This window comes from Hyla sarda, chromosome 6 (genome assembly GCF_029499605.1).
Source record: "Hyla sarda isolate aHylSar1 chromosome 6, aHylSar1.hap1, whole genome shotgun sequence".
NCBI lineage: Eukaryota > Metazoa > Chordata > Amphibia > Anura > Hylidae > Hyla > Hyla sarda.
This window is the reverse complement of record NC_079194.1, coordinates 206485849-206502622: the sequence shown is the minus strand read 5'-3', so window position 1 is coordinate 206502622 and position 16774 is coordinate 206485849. Positions and strand designations below refer to the sequence as shown.

Sequence of the window (16774 nt, the reverse complement as noted above, 5' to 3'; positions counted from 1 at the left end):
ATTAGTGGTCTGCAAACTGTAGTCCTCTAGATGTTGCAAAACTACAACTCCAAGCATGCTTGGAGTTGTTGTTCGGCAACATCTGGCTCTAAAGATGTTGCCGAACTACTACTTCCAGCATGCCTGAGAATGTTTGGGAGTTGTGGTTTTGCAACAACTGGAGGCACACTGGTTGGGAAACATTGTCTGTTTCCTAACTCAGTGTTCCCCAACCCGTGTGCCTCCAGCTGTTGCAAAACTATAACTACCAGAATGCACTGATAGACTGTGCATGCTGGGAGTTGTAGTTTTGCAACAGCTGGAGATTCCCCCCCCCCCCCCCCTGTGAATGTGCAGGGTACATACACATGGGCAGGGGCTTACAGTGAGTATCAGGCTGCAAATCCCTAATTTAGGCCTTAAATGCGCATGGCGCTCTCACTTCGGAGCCCTGTCGTATTTCAAGGCAACAGTTTAGGGCCACATATGGGGTATCTCCGTACTCAGGAGAAATTGCCTAACAAATTTTGGGGGGGCTTTTTCTCCTTTCACCACTTATGAAAAGGTGAAGTTGGGGTCTACACCAGCATGTTAGTGCAAAAAAAAAAATTTTTTACACTATTATGCGCTGGTGTTGCCCTATACTTTTCATTTTGACAAGAGGTAAAAGGGAAAAAAGCACCCCAAAATTTGTAATGCAATCTCTCCCGACTACGGAGATACCCCATTTGTGGGCGCAAAGTGCTCTGGGGGCGCACAACAAGGCCCAGAAGGGAGAGTGCACCATGTACATTTGAGGTGATTTGCACAGGGGTGGCTGATTGTTACAGCAGTTTTGACAAACGCAAAAAAAAACAAAAAACACATGTGACCCCATTTCGGAAACTACACCCCTCACGAAATGTAATGAGGGGTGCAGTGAGAATTTACACCCCACAGGTGTCTGACAGATCTATGGAACAGTAGGCTGTGCACATAAAAAATTTTGTACAGCCCACAGTTCCAAAGATCTGACAGACACCAGTGGGGGGGGGGGGGGGGGGGGGTAAATGCTCATTGTACCCCTTGTTACGTTCCTCACGGGGTCTAGTTTCCAAAATGGTATGCCATGTGGGGGTTATTTTGCTGTCCTGGCACCATAGGGGCTTCCTAAATACGACATGCCCCCCGAGCAAAATTTGCTCTCAAAAAGCCAAATATGACTCCTTCTCTTCTGAGCATTGTAGTTCACCCGTAGTACGCTTCAGGTCAACTTATGGGGTACCTCCCTACTCAGAAAAGATGGGGTTACAAATTTTGGGGGGTATTTTCTGCTATTAACCCTTGCAAAATGTGAAATTTGGGGGGGAAACACACATTTTAGTGAAATAATTTTTTTTTTTACGTATGCAAAAGTAGTGAAACCTCTGTGGGGTATTAAGGCTCACTTTATTCCTTGTTACGTTCCTCAAGGGGTCTAGTTTCCAAAATGGTAGGCCATGTGGGTAATTTTTGCTGTCCTGGCACCATAGGGGCTTCCTAAATGCGACATGCCCCCGAGCAAAATTTGCTCTCAAAAAGCCAAATATGACTCCTTCTCTTCTGAGCATTGTAGTTCGCCCTTAGTGCACTTCAGGTCAACTTATGGGGTACCTCCATACTCAGAAAAGATGGGGTTACAAATTTTGGGGGGCATTTTCTGCTATTAACCCTTGCAAAAAAGTGAAATTTGGGGGGAAACACATTTTAGTGAAATTTTTTTTAATTTTTTTTACATATGCAAAAGTCGTGAAACACCTGTGGGGTATTAAGGCTCACTTTATTCCTTGTTACGTTCCTCAAGGGGTCTAGTTTCCAAAATGGTATGCCATGTGTTTTTTTTTTTTTTTTTTTTGCTGTTCTGGCACCATAGGGGCTTCCTAAATGCAACATGCCCCCCAAAAACCATTTTAGAAAAACATACTCTCCAAAATCCCCTTGTCGCTCCTTTGCTTCTGAGCCCTTTACTGCGCCCGCCGAACACTTTACATAGACATATGAGGAATGTGCTTACTCGCGAGCAATTGGGCTACAAATATAAGTATACATTTTCTCCTTTTACCCCTTGTAAAAATTTAAAAATTGGGTCTACAAGAACATGCGAGTGTAAAAAATGAAGATTGTGAATTTTCTCCTTCACTTTGGTGCTATTCCTGTGAAACACCTAAAGGGTTGAAACGCTGACTGAATGTCATTTTGAATACTTTGGGGGGTGCAGTTTTTATAATGGGGTCATTTGTGGGGTATTTCTAAGACGAAGACCCTTCAAATCCACTTCAAACCTGAACTGGTCCCTGAAAAATTGTGATTTTGGAAATTTTGTGAAAAATTGCTGAACTTTGAAGCCCTCTGGTGTCTTCCAAAAGTAAAAACACGTAAATTATGATGCAAACATAAAGTGGACATATTGTATATGTGAATAAAAAAAAAATATTTGGAATATCCATTTTCCTTACAAGCAGAGAGCTTCAAAGTTAGAAAAATGCTAAATTTTTAAATTTTTCATCAAATTTTGGGATTTTTCACCAAGAAAGGATGCAAGTTACCAAAAATTTTTACCACTATGTTAAAGTAGAATATGCCATGAAAAAACAATCTCTGAATCAGAATGATAAAACTAAAAGCATTCCAGAGTTATTAATGTTTAAAATGAGAGTGGTCAGATGTGCAAAAAATGGCCGGGTCCTAAGGTGTAAAATGGCTGGGTCCTTAAGGGGTTAACAGGAACAAAATAGTACGCCACTAAGATGTACTTACGTGGTATGCACTTATGAGGGGAGTACAATGCGCTCCAGTATGCTTAAAAAAGTATTTGTGTCTTTGCACTCTCTCTCTCTCAATCTAACTCCCTTCCCTATCAGTGCTTCTAGGCAGGATTTGGGCTTGAGCTGAATCGCTGCTGTTCTGTGCAACATACTGTGCAATAACAGACTGCTCTCTTTTCCTCTTTTGTGCAACAGAACACTGATGTGACTGGGAGGTGAATCGCTGCTGGAAAAAATCTTTTCTGGCCAACACACAGCGCAGTCTGACCCTATCTATATCTCTTCAATGTAAGGCTGAAGTGACTGGCCGCAATATGGCTGCTGATTATATAGGGCTGTGACATCACAGGGGTGACTGGCTGCTGATAGGCTGCATGTGATTCAGGGTCATCAACCCTTGTTCCCGCCTTCCCAGGATTCCTTGCCCCATGTCCTCACATGTAAATGTGGAATTAAAAGTGCAATCTTTAATATGTTAGGTCTGCACTTAACAGTAGTGTTTTAAAATTTAGAGCACCATAGAGTCCTATATATATATATAAATTGACCATCCGGTCTGATAGAATGAATTCACTCTGGAGCGAAGATGAGGTGCCTGCAGGAACACCAATATTCATCGCTATGTAGGACGAGGTACTCGAAGTTAAAAACAGTTTAACATGGCCCCCTCATTAAACTGTTTTTAACTTCGAGTACCTCGTCCTACATAGAGATGAATATTGGTGTTCCTGCAGACACCTCATCTTCGCTCCAGAGTGAATTCATTCTATCAGACCGGATGGTCAATATATATATATATATATATATATATATATATATATATATATATATATATATATATGTAGGACTCTATGGTGCTCTAAATTTTAAAACACTACTGTTAAGTGCGGACCTAACATATTAAAGATTGTACTTTTAATTCCACATTTTTTGATATATGGGAAGAAAGGTTTTTTTTTTTGGCTGCCTGTTGGTAGCCTATGAGTTAGTGGTCAAATCCCACCCTCCATATATTGGTCTCACCTAGATATGTTTTAATGTCCTCACATGTGGATCCCCCATTTTAGATGCCCTGGAGCCTGGACCGCACTAAATGGAGTTTAATTAAGCGATTTGCGTGATCAAATTGTGTCGATATTCGCATTCGTTGCGATCTTTAATATGAAAATTTGTGCTTCTGAATAAGATGGCACAGCAAATTGTTTTGCTATGAATATAAACATTTAAGATGAGGATTCTGTGAAGTTTTCTCTTTTTACCAGCTCAAGCAGTGGTATACATTTGGGCATATGTTTGGTGGGGCAGTTTCAATGTACAGAAAATACACATGCATGTTGGTAAAATGAACGATGGTGGCGGACCCAATATCATAGCTTGGTTGTGTTTAACATAGCCCCAATGCTTGATCATTTTCTTTGTCTCTTTTTGCTCTTCTTTTACAGTATCTGTCTTATCCATGAGCTGTATACATTGAACAGTGCTGGAAGCCCTGTAGTGTTCACTATATAGTGGTTGCACCAGTACACTGGAGCTGAGCTTCTATTCATTTCAATGGAGCGGAGATGCAGTTACCCAGCACCACCACTAAACAATAACCGGCACAGGGCTTCCAGCACCATTCACTGTATAGTGCAAGGTGCCAAAAAGCTGATCAGCAGAGGTGCCAGGTGTTGGCACCCCACTATCAGCATTTGATTGCCTATCCTTTGGATAGACCAACAATTCAAAAGTCCCAAAAAACTCTTTACATTTTTAATTGTATATTAGAAATAGGTGCATTTACAATTAAGGAAAAAAAAAAGATTTGGATTTGTCTTGCTTATATTTGTGACACTGAAGATGTTACAGAACAAAAAGAAAAGGTAACTGTCCGAGTTGAGATACACTGGCATTGTAGCAGCAGCTTGTTAACTAAACAGCAAGGAAATGATATGTCTCTTTTTACTATTTAAGTACTAAACATAAAAATAATTTTTGTCAAAGCTAAATGAAAGACTTTGAGTGTAAAAAAAGAAGTGTGTTTCCCGTTTTGTCCTGGAGTCTAACAATGGATTTGACTTTCTTTTCAAAGCCTTTTGGTTTCCTCAAAAATAAGTCCTTTCTATTTTTACACGAGGTTACAACATACTTCTGACTGTTTCAACTATGTAAATGCTTTCTTTTTATAGATTTTTACAGCCACCCAAACTTAAAAAAAAAACAACAAAAAAAAAAAACGACTTAATACATTAAAGGGGTTGTCCCCTATTTATTTATAGAATCAGAAATCACAAAGTATTTTTATTTTTTTTAAATCCATGTAGTTAACATTGTTATGTACCCCATATAAAAATGGTATAGCTTAGATCTCTCATCATGAAACAGTTATTTTTATTAACAATATTTACACATCCCTGAAAAACAGGCAAAAATGTAGTATACTGACTACAAACAGTCAGTTATGTTATACAAATTAATATACACACAGTGAAACGGTTACGGGGAAAACCATATTAGTAATAACAATAGCAGTCAGTATTCCATCTTCAATGCTATTCAGTTGAATGTGTTGTGTGTGTTAACCCAGGATTTCATATAAGACTATACAGACATCATCTTCCAAAAAGTTTTTGTATTTTCCAGATAATCTCCCCCCCCACCAAACACATCCATAAGACCTTATTGTACCAAAATATACCAAATGTGTCCTTTTCATATACACTAGATCGGTATTTGTAACCGTGACTTTTTTTTTTACTAAAAAAAAAATGCATTACATATTATCAGTTGATTTTATTTTGGCGACATACCCAGTTTTTAACAAGGAGGTTTTGCACCATAATAACAGTGTATAATAGGTTGAAATAGCATCTGCCTCCCTCTCAGGGGTCAAGCTGTCACTAGGCACCTTTATCTGCACTGAACTGTTTGCACAGCTGGACAAATGTGATGCAACTGATTAGGAGAAAGGTAATTGCTAGTCTGTGTATCTATAATAATCTTTTTTTTTTTTTTTTTTGGGGGGGGGGGGGCTTCTGTAACTTGCTTAATTTTTTGGATATGTGAAAAAAAAAACTGGCAGTAAGTGGTTCAATTCCCTGCTATGCTACCACTGTGCCCATTCAAATCAAGTGGTTGTCTGTGTACTGCAGGACAAGGCAGGTCCTCCTAGGTGCAACACTCTTCTTACCAATTTTTACTGTTTTACAAGTAATCGGAAGGCTGAACATAACCCCCTCTATTAATTCATAATAGGGTATTACAGTTGTAAAAAAAAAAATGAACCCTTAATAAATCTTATTAATGAATAAGTCATACATTTAGAACGACAAAATCTAACTAACCTAATAACACACAAACAGTTGTACTGTATTATTTGTTTCTTTTATTGAGCACATATATCCACAGTACAGGGAGAAATTGCAAAAGGACCCAAAATTTTAAGTGTACCTGTCATTTTAATAAACTTTTGATATGTCACAGAGACATATAAATATTTTGGATGGTTGATCAGGAGAACGAACTAAGAAAAGCAAGCAGTAGCGTTCTTCACTTCCCGGTTGGAGGATGGAGATCACTACAAGGCAGGTAGTGAAGCAAGCTACCGTGCACTTCTCCCCACTTATTCTCCTGATTATTGGGGATCTCAGAACTAAGATCAATTATAACTTTTGACATGTCAAAAAAATGTTAAATGACAAGTACACTTTAACTGTTCTCCCTTTAGCAGCAAACCCCTCAACCACTTGTTTGCACAACAGTGGGGAATTATTTTAAACCATTCCTTGTTGTAAACGAGTTTCAGTTTACCAACATTTCTAGGATACTGTGTGTGCACAGCCCACTACAGGTCATGCCTCAACATCATTATAGGGTTAATGTTGACTTGGCTATTACAAATGATTCTTCTTTTTTAGCCCCTTTTTTTTGTTTGTTTTTTTGCATTACCCAAAGTCTTTTCAGCTTGAGGCCATGGGCTGCCAAATCTAGCAATAGTAGCAACAGTCCTCCTATATTTTCATTACTTACATAAATATTTGTTTAATGTGCTTTGTAATCACATCCCCTTAATTAAAACACTTTTGCCATGGAGAAGCAATTTACAAAGAGCTTCACCTACATTTTCTCCCCTCCCTGTGGATGTTTACTCAATGTGCTCGAAAAAAGACATGAACAGTTCAACAGTTTCCGTGTTATTGATTTAGCTGTGTAGTGTTGGTCTGATTCTCATAAAAGTCTCCATTATAGACAAAGTTGTATTTGTTATCAAAGCAGAAAACCAGGTCATTTTAAAATGGGTTAACTTTCTTGCAACTCCATGAAAATAGATTTTCTATACCAGACAACCCCCTTTAAATAGTCATTTCCGCTCTCTGCAGAGTATACAGTGCTTTCAAATACACAGTTGCTTCGTATAATTTCCCTTCAAAGCACAAACCTCAATAATTTCATGGGTGATCCAATGTTAATCTCATAATGATAAATGTGTCCCATAATTAAAACATATCTAATCTCTGCAATGGATTCTCCTATGTGTAGTGGATGCTCCTCATTGGCATATGTATCTGAGCAATCTATTAGCATATCAAAACTGTTCATCAAATGCCTGATTCATTTTACTGGGGTTGACTTCATTTGTGATAAGCGGCATATAAGAGCATTTAGGCTGATAGAAGCATGGCCTTTTTTCACTGTGTGAATAACTGAAATTCATATACGCTATTCATCCTTAAAGCAACTTGCTGTCACTACTGAACTGTAATGAATTCCATCTTTATGCCATTAGTCGGCTTTGGATGTTCACAAACACGAGCAAAGAACTCATTTTCCACTGCTTAAATCGCACAATGAGGCAAGCTACTAATTCTCTAAATGAAATGGTTTGTGGCCACTCAAGCAGAGATTTAATATATCATGGCAAATTAGGTTGATTTTAATAAATGACTTATCTCCCTGAATACTTTACATATGCTTATGAGTGAATACAAATGTATGCAAAACCTGCTTCATTTTCAGGAGAGATTAGGACAGAATAAAATGTGAAATTGAAAAATGTGTAAATAAATAGCTGTGGATGTAACAACAGTTTATAATAACAAATGTTTTGTGTTGCAGACTTAAGGGAACTTTGTTCACATTCTTGAAGCTTAATAAAGTACGAAAACAATCCAGAACAGATTATGACTTGGGGGGTGCCAATCCTTAGATTGTGTCTTTTATCAGGAAACCAATGTTTATCAGAAATCGGCATGCAGTAATGGATTTTTATTACTAAATAGGTCAGAAATGTTGTGCAGACACTTTTTTTTAAATAAATCTTTATGAGGGTTGGCGAACACAGCTGTATATCCACTACTTTATTGAAATAGTTCTCTGAAAATCATTGTATATGGACTTACACAGCTCCAGTGCACAAACAGCAAGCTCCTCAGGTCCCTCTAGAGGTGGCCACCTGATTTTTTTTTTAATGCTTTTGACAATCTTTTGACATTCCCAAGAGACATGTCAAAAGTATAGATCCATCAGGGTGTGGGTGTCCAGACCCTGACCGATTGCTAGAATCATAAGGGAGAAGCATGTGGCTGATATGGATAGCAGGGATTGTCTTGCTATTTTGTCTTCTGCTGATCAGGCTTCACTGTTGAGAGCTCATTGTGAGTAGGAGTTTCTGATTGGTTTGCCTCTCTTAATCTATCCCTGACTGTTGCAGTGTGGTGCAGATTAAACCCAGTGTCACCTCCATTTTCCTAGTACTTCGTTCTAGTCTCCAGACTTTGTTCAGTCTACTTGGGTTTTAGTTCACTCTTTTAGTTGTTGTTTCTAACTTTGCAGTTGCTGTTCTCCCAGTTTGACCTTGTTGCAGTTGATTCTTAGTTTAGTAGTGTTCATCCTTGTTTTTTTCTGTGGGTAATAAAGCCCTCCTGCTGTTTAAAGGGGTATTCCGCCCCTAGACATCTCATCCCCTATCCAAAGGATAGGGGATAAGATGTCTGATCGTGGGGGTCCCACCGTAGGGAACCCCCCGCGATCTCTCCTGCAGCACCCTGAGTCATCAGCTGCATGGAGAAAAGATAGCTCCGTGCTGATGACTCACAATACAGGGGCCACAGTATTATGACGTCACACCCCACCCCCTCAATGAAAGCCTAGGGGAGGGGCATGAGGGCGTGATGTCACCTGTATCGTGAGTCATCAGCACGGAGCGATCTTCACTCCGTGAGGCAGATGACAAGTGGGTGCTGCAGGAGAGTTTGCGGGGGTCCCCAGCAGCAGGACCCCCACGAACAGACAACTTATGGATAGGGGATAAGATGTCTAGGGGAAGAGTACCCCTTTAAGTTAAAGTTCACTTTGAAGATTAGGGATATTTGCAGGGACAGAGAGGGTAAAAGATGTCCGATTATAGGGTCAGTATCCCCAAAAAACTACTGCTAGTAACACATATATTTTGTATTAACAGTAACCCTGTGACACCTTAGCTTCCTTCTCTTAAAGGAGTTCTTAGAAAATTAAATAAATACTCACCTCTAAACCCAAAGCCACCCCACTTGCTGGAAGTGCTGGGATGATCTTTTGTACAATGTGCAAATGCAGTACATGCAGAAAGAGACCAATGAGGTCAGTGACTGGCTGCTGCGGGGTTACATGCACAATGGATGCTATTACAGCACTTCTGGTGGGGCACAGACACATTGTGATAATGGACATAACAAAAACATATACAGTTTGTAAGTATATTAGTATATTTGTGTGTGTATATATATATATATATATATATATATATATATATATATATATATATATATATGAATACATTTTTATCTATTAAAGGGTTATACAAGCTCATTCTTGTCTACTTAAGGGTGAACTTGTTTCTTTGAAACCTTCTGTGGTTTTGTCATATAGTCTCATAGCTACAGCTAGTCAGATAACTAATGGTTCTGAATCATCATGAGATTCACACATAGATTAGTCAGTGACAAATCACACATAGATTAGCCAGTGACAAAGCTCACAGGATAGCCCTCATCTCAAAGTTCATTTGCATTAAGCCTGAGGCAAAATGCTAAGAAGCACTACAGCAGGGGCACATGTTTGCAAATGACTTTCTTATGTATGCTATTTATGTTAATAACTAATTAGGACTATACTCGACTATTCTATTCATGCTGGTGTGTTCAGTGTTACATGTCATATATTATTTAAGTACAACTAATCATCATACAAAGCTTAGTGGATGTCTGTCGTATTTCCAGAGCTGCACTTTTTGCATGTATTTACTATGTAACCTTTTTTTTTTTTTTTTTTTACTTAAATAATAGCTTCTTAATGGTATTGTTTTACAAGGACAAATCTCCAACCCATATATGAGCAACATGCTTTTTATGTCAAAGTTCATCAACAATTTTATCACCTTCTGGGTTTGTTCCAGTGTATACAATGAATGGCAAACGGATACTGTATATCTGTATGCAATATAACTATATAGCAACAACATATAAGAATGGCAAGAAATCCAGCACTCATAAGCATGTCTTATAACTGAGAGGTGACTCCCAAAACGCGTCAAGCTTTTACCTGTCCTGCTGAGATGATCTAAAGCCCTGCTTTTAAAGGGGTTGTCTATTGGAAACTTGTAATTTGCTATTGACCCCAGCCTGTCTTAAAAATAATAAACACTTTAACTCCTCTTCCTGCACGCCCTCGTAGCTCTGGGATTAGGACACCCCTTCTCATCTGGTCTCTGCCGACAGTCTGCTTCACCGGAGCATGCCATACCTGTAGACATGACGTCAGTCTCGGCCAGTGATCGTCGAGCGGCACTGTCATTTTCCCCAGCTGTAGATGCTACTCTTTGCAGCTGCAGCTCAGGTAAAAGCAAAGACACTGGTCGCAGACAAGGCACCCTAATACCAGAGCTACGAGGGCAAGTGAGTTAAAGTGTTTATTGTTTTTTTAAGCAGAGTGAGACAATAGTAAATTACAAAATTCCACTGACAACCCCTTTAAGATAAATTTCCCCCTCAAAGTAAAATTCTTATTTTTATGGAATTGCTGGAGCGCCGGATTTCTTGCCATTTCTTCTATGCTGCTCACTGCACCTGTGAACTTTCATGTGGCTCTCATACAAGCACTCTGGGTAAGCGGACAGAACTCTCTGCTTTACTGGCAAAAGCATGTTACGTACCTAGCTAGGGTCTCATTAAGAAAATATTTACTTTAACCAGGTCTAATCTGACTATTTGAATAAAAAGTTTCATTTTAGTTTCAGTATTTTATGTCTGTAAAAGATAAATGTTTTTTATGTTGTCGTTATGTTGTTGACTGTACCAATCCACTGAAAAGGTAGGGCAGAAATCCATGTGTATAAATGCCTTCATGGTTTGTTCCACCACTGTGGTGACAATTGGTGACAATGTGATTTTTCAGCTCTTACTGCTGTTATTGAGCTCCTAAAAGCCCCCTCCTTGGTACACAGCTTTTTCTGATTCTCTCCATTTCAGGGGGCATGACCAGAGCTGATGTTTATGAGTAGTATGCACACAGAACTTCAGTTAATTGTCAGTCCAAACAGAGCACAGGATCTATTGTTCTCTGCTATGCCAATCTCATAGTGTTGGTGAAAGGGCGCTAAACAGGCTGGCACTCTGGAGTACTACAGATGGCATGTGAGGAGAGAAAGTTGTACTAATGCACTGGTTTTGCAAAGTGCTGTTTGAGCAGGCATGAATTAAACAGCAGCAGCACCACAGCAAGGACAGGCTAACACTAAGCACTGAACTGTTAATGAAGACAAGCCTTGAAAGAAAGGAAGCAGGGCTGTGTACATTCAGCACAAGCACAGCAAGGAAGGTATTACACTAAGCACTGAGCTGCACCTGCTGAGAACAAAGCCTTGGTTTAACTTTCAGGGACAGTGCAGATCTTCTGGAGAACAGACACCGCTTACAGGTACAAAGCCTCTCTCTCACTCCTGCACATGGCAGTGGCTAGGCCCTCTCCCACTTCCTGCATTCCATCCTGATCTAGCTGTTACCAGAGACAGATTTCCTTAAAAAGGCAATGAACAGCAGAAAAAGGAGGCCCCTCTGGAACAACATAGTAGGGTTGAACTTGATGGACGTTTGTCTTTTTCCAACCTGATGATCTATGTTAATATAAACTATTGGCCCTAACCTTAGAGCTTTTCTGGGGTAAGCAGTCATTTTTCCTTAATGACGTGATTTACACTGTATTCACCGAGGAAAATGAAATGCCAGGTGAAATACAGGGAGATAAGGTAAACTCCCCAGTACAGGTCACCTGTCAAACCTAGGAAAAAGTACAGTGCAGCCTACAAACAATCAAAATAGACAAATCACCAGGTCCAGATGGCATTCATTCCCGTGTTTTAAAGGAATTAAGTAATGTAATAGATAGACCCCTATTTTTTAATATGCAAGGACTTCCCTATAGTGACAGGGAAAGTTCCCCAGGCCTGGTGCATGGCAAAAGTGGTGCCAATATTTATTTTATTGGGAATTATAGACCTGTTAGTCTAACCTCTGTTGTATGTAAATTGTTTGAGGGTTTTCTAAGGGATGATATTTTGGAGCATCTTGATAAAAATAAATGTATGACCCCATATCAGCATGGGTTTATGAGGGATCGGTCCTGTCAAACTAACCTGATCAGCTTTTATGAGGTGAGCTCCAGACTTGACCAGGTGGAATCGCTGGATGTCGTATATCTGGATTTTTCCAAAGCATCTGATACGGTGCCACATAAAAGATTGGTGCATAAAATGAGAAGGATTGGCTGGGGGAGAATGTGTGTAAGTGGGTAAGTAACTGGCTAAGTGATAGGAAACAGAGGGTGGTTATTAATGGTACTTATTCTGATTGGGCGACTGTTACTAGTTGTGTACCACAGGGGTCGGTCTTGGGTCCTATTCTATTTAATATATTCATTAATGATCTAGTAGAGGGGTTGAATAGCAAAGTAGCAATCTTAGCAGAAGATACTAGACTCTGTAAAATAGTCAACACAATAGAGGACAGTGCACTGTTATAAATGGATCTGGATAGGTTGGAGATTTGGGCTGGGAAGTGGCAGATGAGCTTCAACACTGATAAATGTAAGGTAATGCACATGGGGAAGAATAATCCAGGCTGGGATTATGTATTAAATGGGAGAACGTTTGGGACGACTGACGTGGAAAAGGACTTGGGAGTCTTAGTTAACAGTAAATTTAGCTGTAGTGACCAGTGTCGGGCAGCTGCTGCCAAGGCAAATAAAATCATGGGGTGCATCAATAGGGGCATAGATGCCCGTGAAAGGAAATCATTCTACCGTTGAACAAATACTAGTCAGACCACACATACAATACTGTGTACAGTACTGGGCACCAGTGTATAAGAAAGATATAGTGGAGCTGAACAGGGTTCAAAGACGGGCAACCAGAGTAATACGGGGAATGGGAGGACTACAGTACCCAGAAAGATTATCAGAATTAGGGTTATTTAGTTTAGAATAAAGAAGGCTTAGGGGAGACCAAATAACTTTGCATAAATATATCAGGGGACAGTACAGAGATCTCTCCCATGATCTTCTATTTATACCCAGGACTGTATCTATAACAAGGGGGCATCCTCTACATCTTGATGAAAGAAGGTTTCTACACCAGCACAGACAGCGGTTCTTTACTGTAAGAGCAGTGAGACTATATAACTCTCTGCCAGAGGAGGTGGTCATGGTGAACTCTAAAAGAGTTCAAAAGGGGTCTGATGCATTTTTGGAGGGTAATAACATCGCTGGTTATGTATACTAGATTTATAGGGACAGAACATTGATCCAGGGATTTATTCTGACGGAATTTTTACCTCTAGTATGAGGGTTTTTTACCTTCCTCTGGATCAACTCAGTAGGGACTGATAAGGGATATAGGTGGAACTTGGTGAACTCTGTTTTTTTTTTTCAACCTTCCAAACTATTTTACTATATGTTACAATATGTTTGTATGTTTGGAACCACATCGGCCATCAAATGTATTCATGTCCCAATACACAGTAAAAAATAATAAACCAACAAATAAATTTTTTTTTTACAAATTGTTATATTTTTATCACCATAAATATGCAAATAAAGCAAAATAAAAGTGCATATTGTTTGTCACATATAAAAACTCTCTACATGAATCATTATACAATCTTATCAATATCAAAACAGTGCTAAAAACCTAGGGTAATATAAATACGATTTCCATTTACGATTTTTTTTTTCTTTTTAGAGGCCAGTCCAAACAAATTTCCTTTTGCCAGGTAAACTAGGGTGACAAATTAATTTTAAAGGACAACAATTGTATAACTGTCTACATAACACCAAATGAGCATTGTAGCTCACATTCTTGCAGTATAAACATCTGCCAAGTATTTCATGCAGAGAACCTCTTTTAGAAACTGTTAAATATTTATGAGACTTTGCGCTTGATTGAAAACAACAAGAATTTGATTATTAAAGTGAAAAACGTGGGTTAGGGTAAGCGATATGTGGCCTGGATTTCTCTATTAAATTCACTTTACTATCAACATATTAAAAGCTGTTTTTTAGAATCAAAACTGGAACAAATCTGGAGGAAGCAACAAAGTTCTGCAATCCCTTTTCCATACATAGCCAAGTCTTTTTAATCCCGCATCATGAAGCGAAGCGTCTCTGCAGCTTCCACTGTCACGGTCATCTTACCAATTATATTCTCTCCAGACACTGAATCATAAACTAGATCAGGAAGGAGAAAAAAAAAAAAAAAATATATATATATATATATATATATATATATATATAGTTAACAAAACAACAATTTTGCTAAAGGCTTTTTACTCTTTAGACATAAAGCCAGTTATCTATAATAGACCCTCATACTAAACTATTGTGTCATCCAAACATGCATTATCAATGATTATGGCATTTATCAATAATAAAACAAAGTGGCTTGTATAAGGTAACCCTCCTAGCCTGGCATGATTTCATTTACTGACTGCTGTGGATTCCGTCATGGAACACTTTCAAAATAAGCCATGTGACATACCCTTGTTTATTGTGAAGATATGAAAGACAGATGGGTTGGGATAGCATGAAAAGTGCTTCTTGCCTTTGGCAAAAGACACTCAATAAAAAAAGTTTTTGTAGAGTTTGCTTGCGATGTTTTTTTGGGGGTTGGCCACCTTTCAATACAAGAGACAACATACCCATGTACTGGAGTTGCAGAAATTCAAGTTTACATTTGGGAAATAATGACTTTTATAATGTATGTATGTATATATATGTGTGTGTGTGTGTATATATATATATATATATATATATATATATATATATATATATATATATATATATATATATATAGTCAAGCAGATTATCTACTGCAAATGTGCCAGAATGATGGCATAATTTGTCTTAAAAGGACTGGTTTATAGGAATTGAATAAGATTTAACAATGGGAGACATGTATCATTATTTGTGTATGGTAGAAGCAGTTTACCCCTTTTCCCGAATTCTAAATTATGTGCAGAAGCGCTAAATTTATCAATCAAGCGCAATGAGCTTCATAAATTGCCGGTAAATATAGTAATCTCCTAAATCCACTCTTTGGAAAATAGAATCAATGATTTAGAGCATCTTGCTACGTTAAGTCCAAGATGGATTATATTTGCGCAAAAAAAACAGCACTTGCGGCAAAATTTTTGGTGTAAAAAAAAAAGTACGCAGTTAATAAATCCATGTGTACTATAGATGTCACTCCAAGGTACCCTGATTCAGCCACATCTGGAGGACATGCTCTACCAAAACGTGCGCAAAAAAAATGCGCAAAAAAAGGGCTTGCGCAAAATTTTGCGCAAAAAAATACACACAAAACAGGGGTAAAATCTTTGCTACATGTCCCCCAATGTGTGCACTTTTCAAACACGTCTCGGCATAGGGGCATGGCCTAAAGGAAAATTACATTTCTTAGTGGAAAAGGCATGTGGCTTGATAAGAACGCAGTGTGCACAACTGTGCTAAAATTATGGTAAAAAGTAAGCCAACTAATAGGTGTTCTAAACTTTGCCTAGACAGTCTACAGCATGAAGCAATGTCATAAGTTTGGCTCATGTTTGGGCTATTTGGGCGATGTTTATACAGTATAAGTATGTGTCCCAGCGTGTGTAGGCCGAAGCATGAAGAGTACAGGAGGTAGTGTAGTTCATACCAAAATGAGATGGAATGTACAAGGAAGCTGGGTTTTTGCTCAGTGAACCAACTTTGTCTTAAACCAACTTTGTCCTTGATTTGTTTTGTTAGAGACCTGGATTTTTTTTTTTTGAATGGTGGGAAGGTTGGATAAGGCTGAGCATTCCCTTTTCCTCTAGTACAGGATTACTTTAAAGTTATCTGAGGTGGAACTGCCGAGCTCCATATTGAGGCATAAAAAGACTACAGCAAGTGCAGTAAGTGACCTCAACTGGTGTAAGTCTCTAGAGCTGAAGGCTCTAGGTCACACACACTGGGTACAGCTTTTAATAATGTTTGTTATAAGAGTTCTGATGACATGTCTGCTTACTTAAATAATTGTATTCCCCATATAAGAATGCTAAGCACCCTTTATCCATTTAGTTTTTACAAACACGTTTATGAATACATTGACAACTGGGTGTGTCCTTACAGTCTGATCCTGTCAAATCAGTGCAGTTAGTACCAGGCTGTGTAGGGATGACCCTCTTTGACAAGGGAATAATAACATCCAATGGTCAATTTATTTATAAACTTCTAGAAGGTAAAATAGAGGAATGGCGCATAACACATAGTTCTAAGAAAAGTGGAACCAGAATTGTTATTGCATGGGGTATAGATTTTTTTTGTTTTTTTTACCAAATGGACATGTCAGGAGAAGTTCTTGATTAGTAAGTGAATTTAAAAAGAGTTTACTGAGTTGATGGTTAAAGGGACTTAATGGGGTTAAGCACTGCTGCCAGAAAGTTAAAGGGGTAGTCCAGTGGTGAAAAACGTATCCCCTATCCTAA

General features: G+C 38.7%; 1 protein-coding gene and 1 long non-coding RNA gene across 3 annotated transcripts in view; one reads left to right on the top strand and one right to left on the bottom strand.

The window, feature by feature from the left end:
• The window catches only part of LOC130276656 (uncharacterized), a 29846-nt gene extending 21021 nt beyond the window's left edge, over positions 1 to 8825 (top strand). The window contains exon 3 of the long non-coding RNA XR_008845205.1: positions 7857 to 8825. This is a non-coding gene — a long non-coding RNA (uncharacterized LOC130276656). The remainder of the gene's footprint in view (positions 1 to 7856) is intronic.
• A 4990-nt stretch (positions 8826 to 13815) lies between these two features.
• RPGRIP1L (RPGRIP1 like) overlaps positions 13816 to 16774 on the bottom strand; it is a 165136-nt gene continuing 162177 nt past the window's right edge. The window contains exon 25 of one of the 2 annotated variants that reach the window (XM_056526324.1): positions 13816 to 14495. In XM_056526324.1, coding sequence (XP_056382299.1) covers positions 14404 to 14495 — 92 coding nt within the window. In that variant the 3' untranslated portion in view covers positions 13816 to 14403. The remainder of the gene's footprint in view (positions 14496 to 16774) is intronic. The other variant, XM_056526323.1, reaches the window with a different exon arrangement.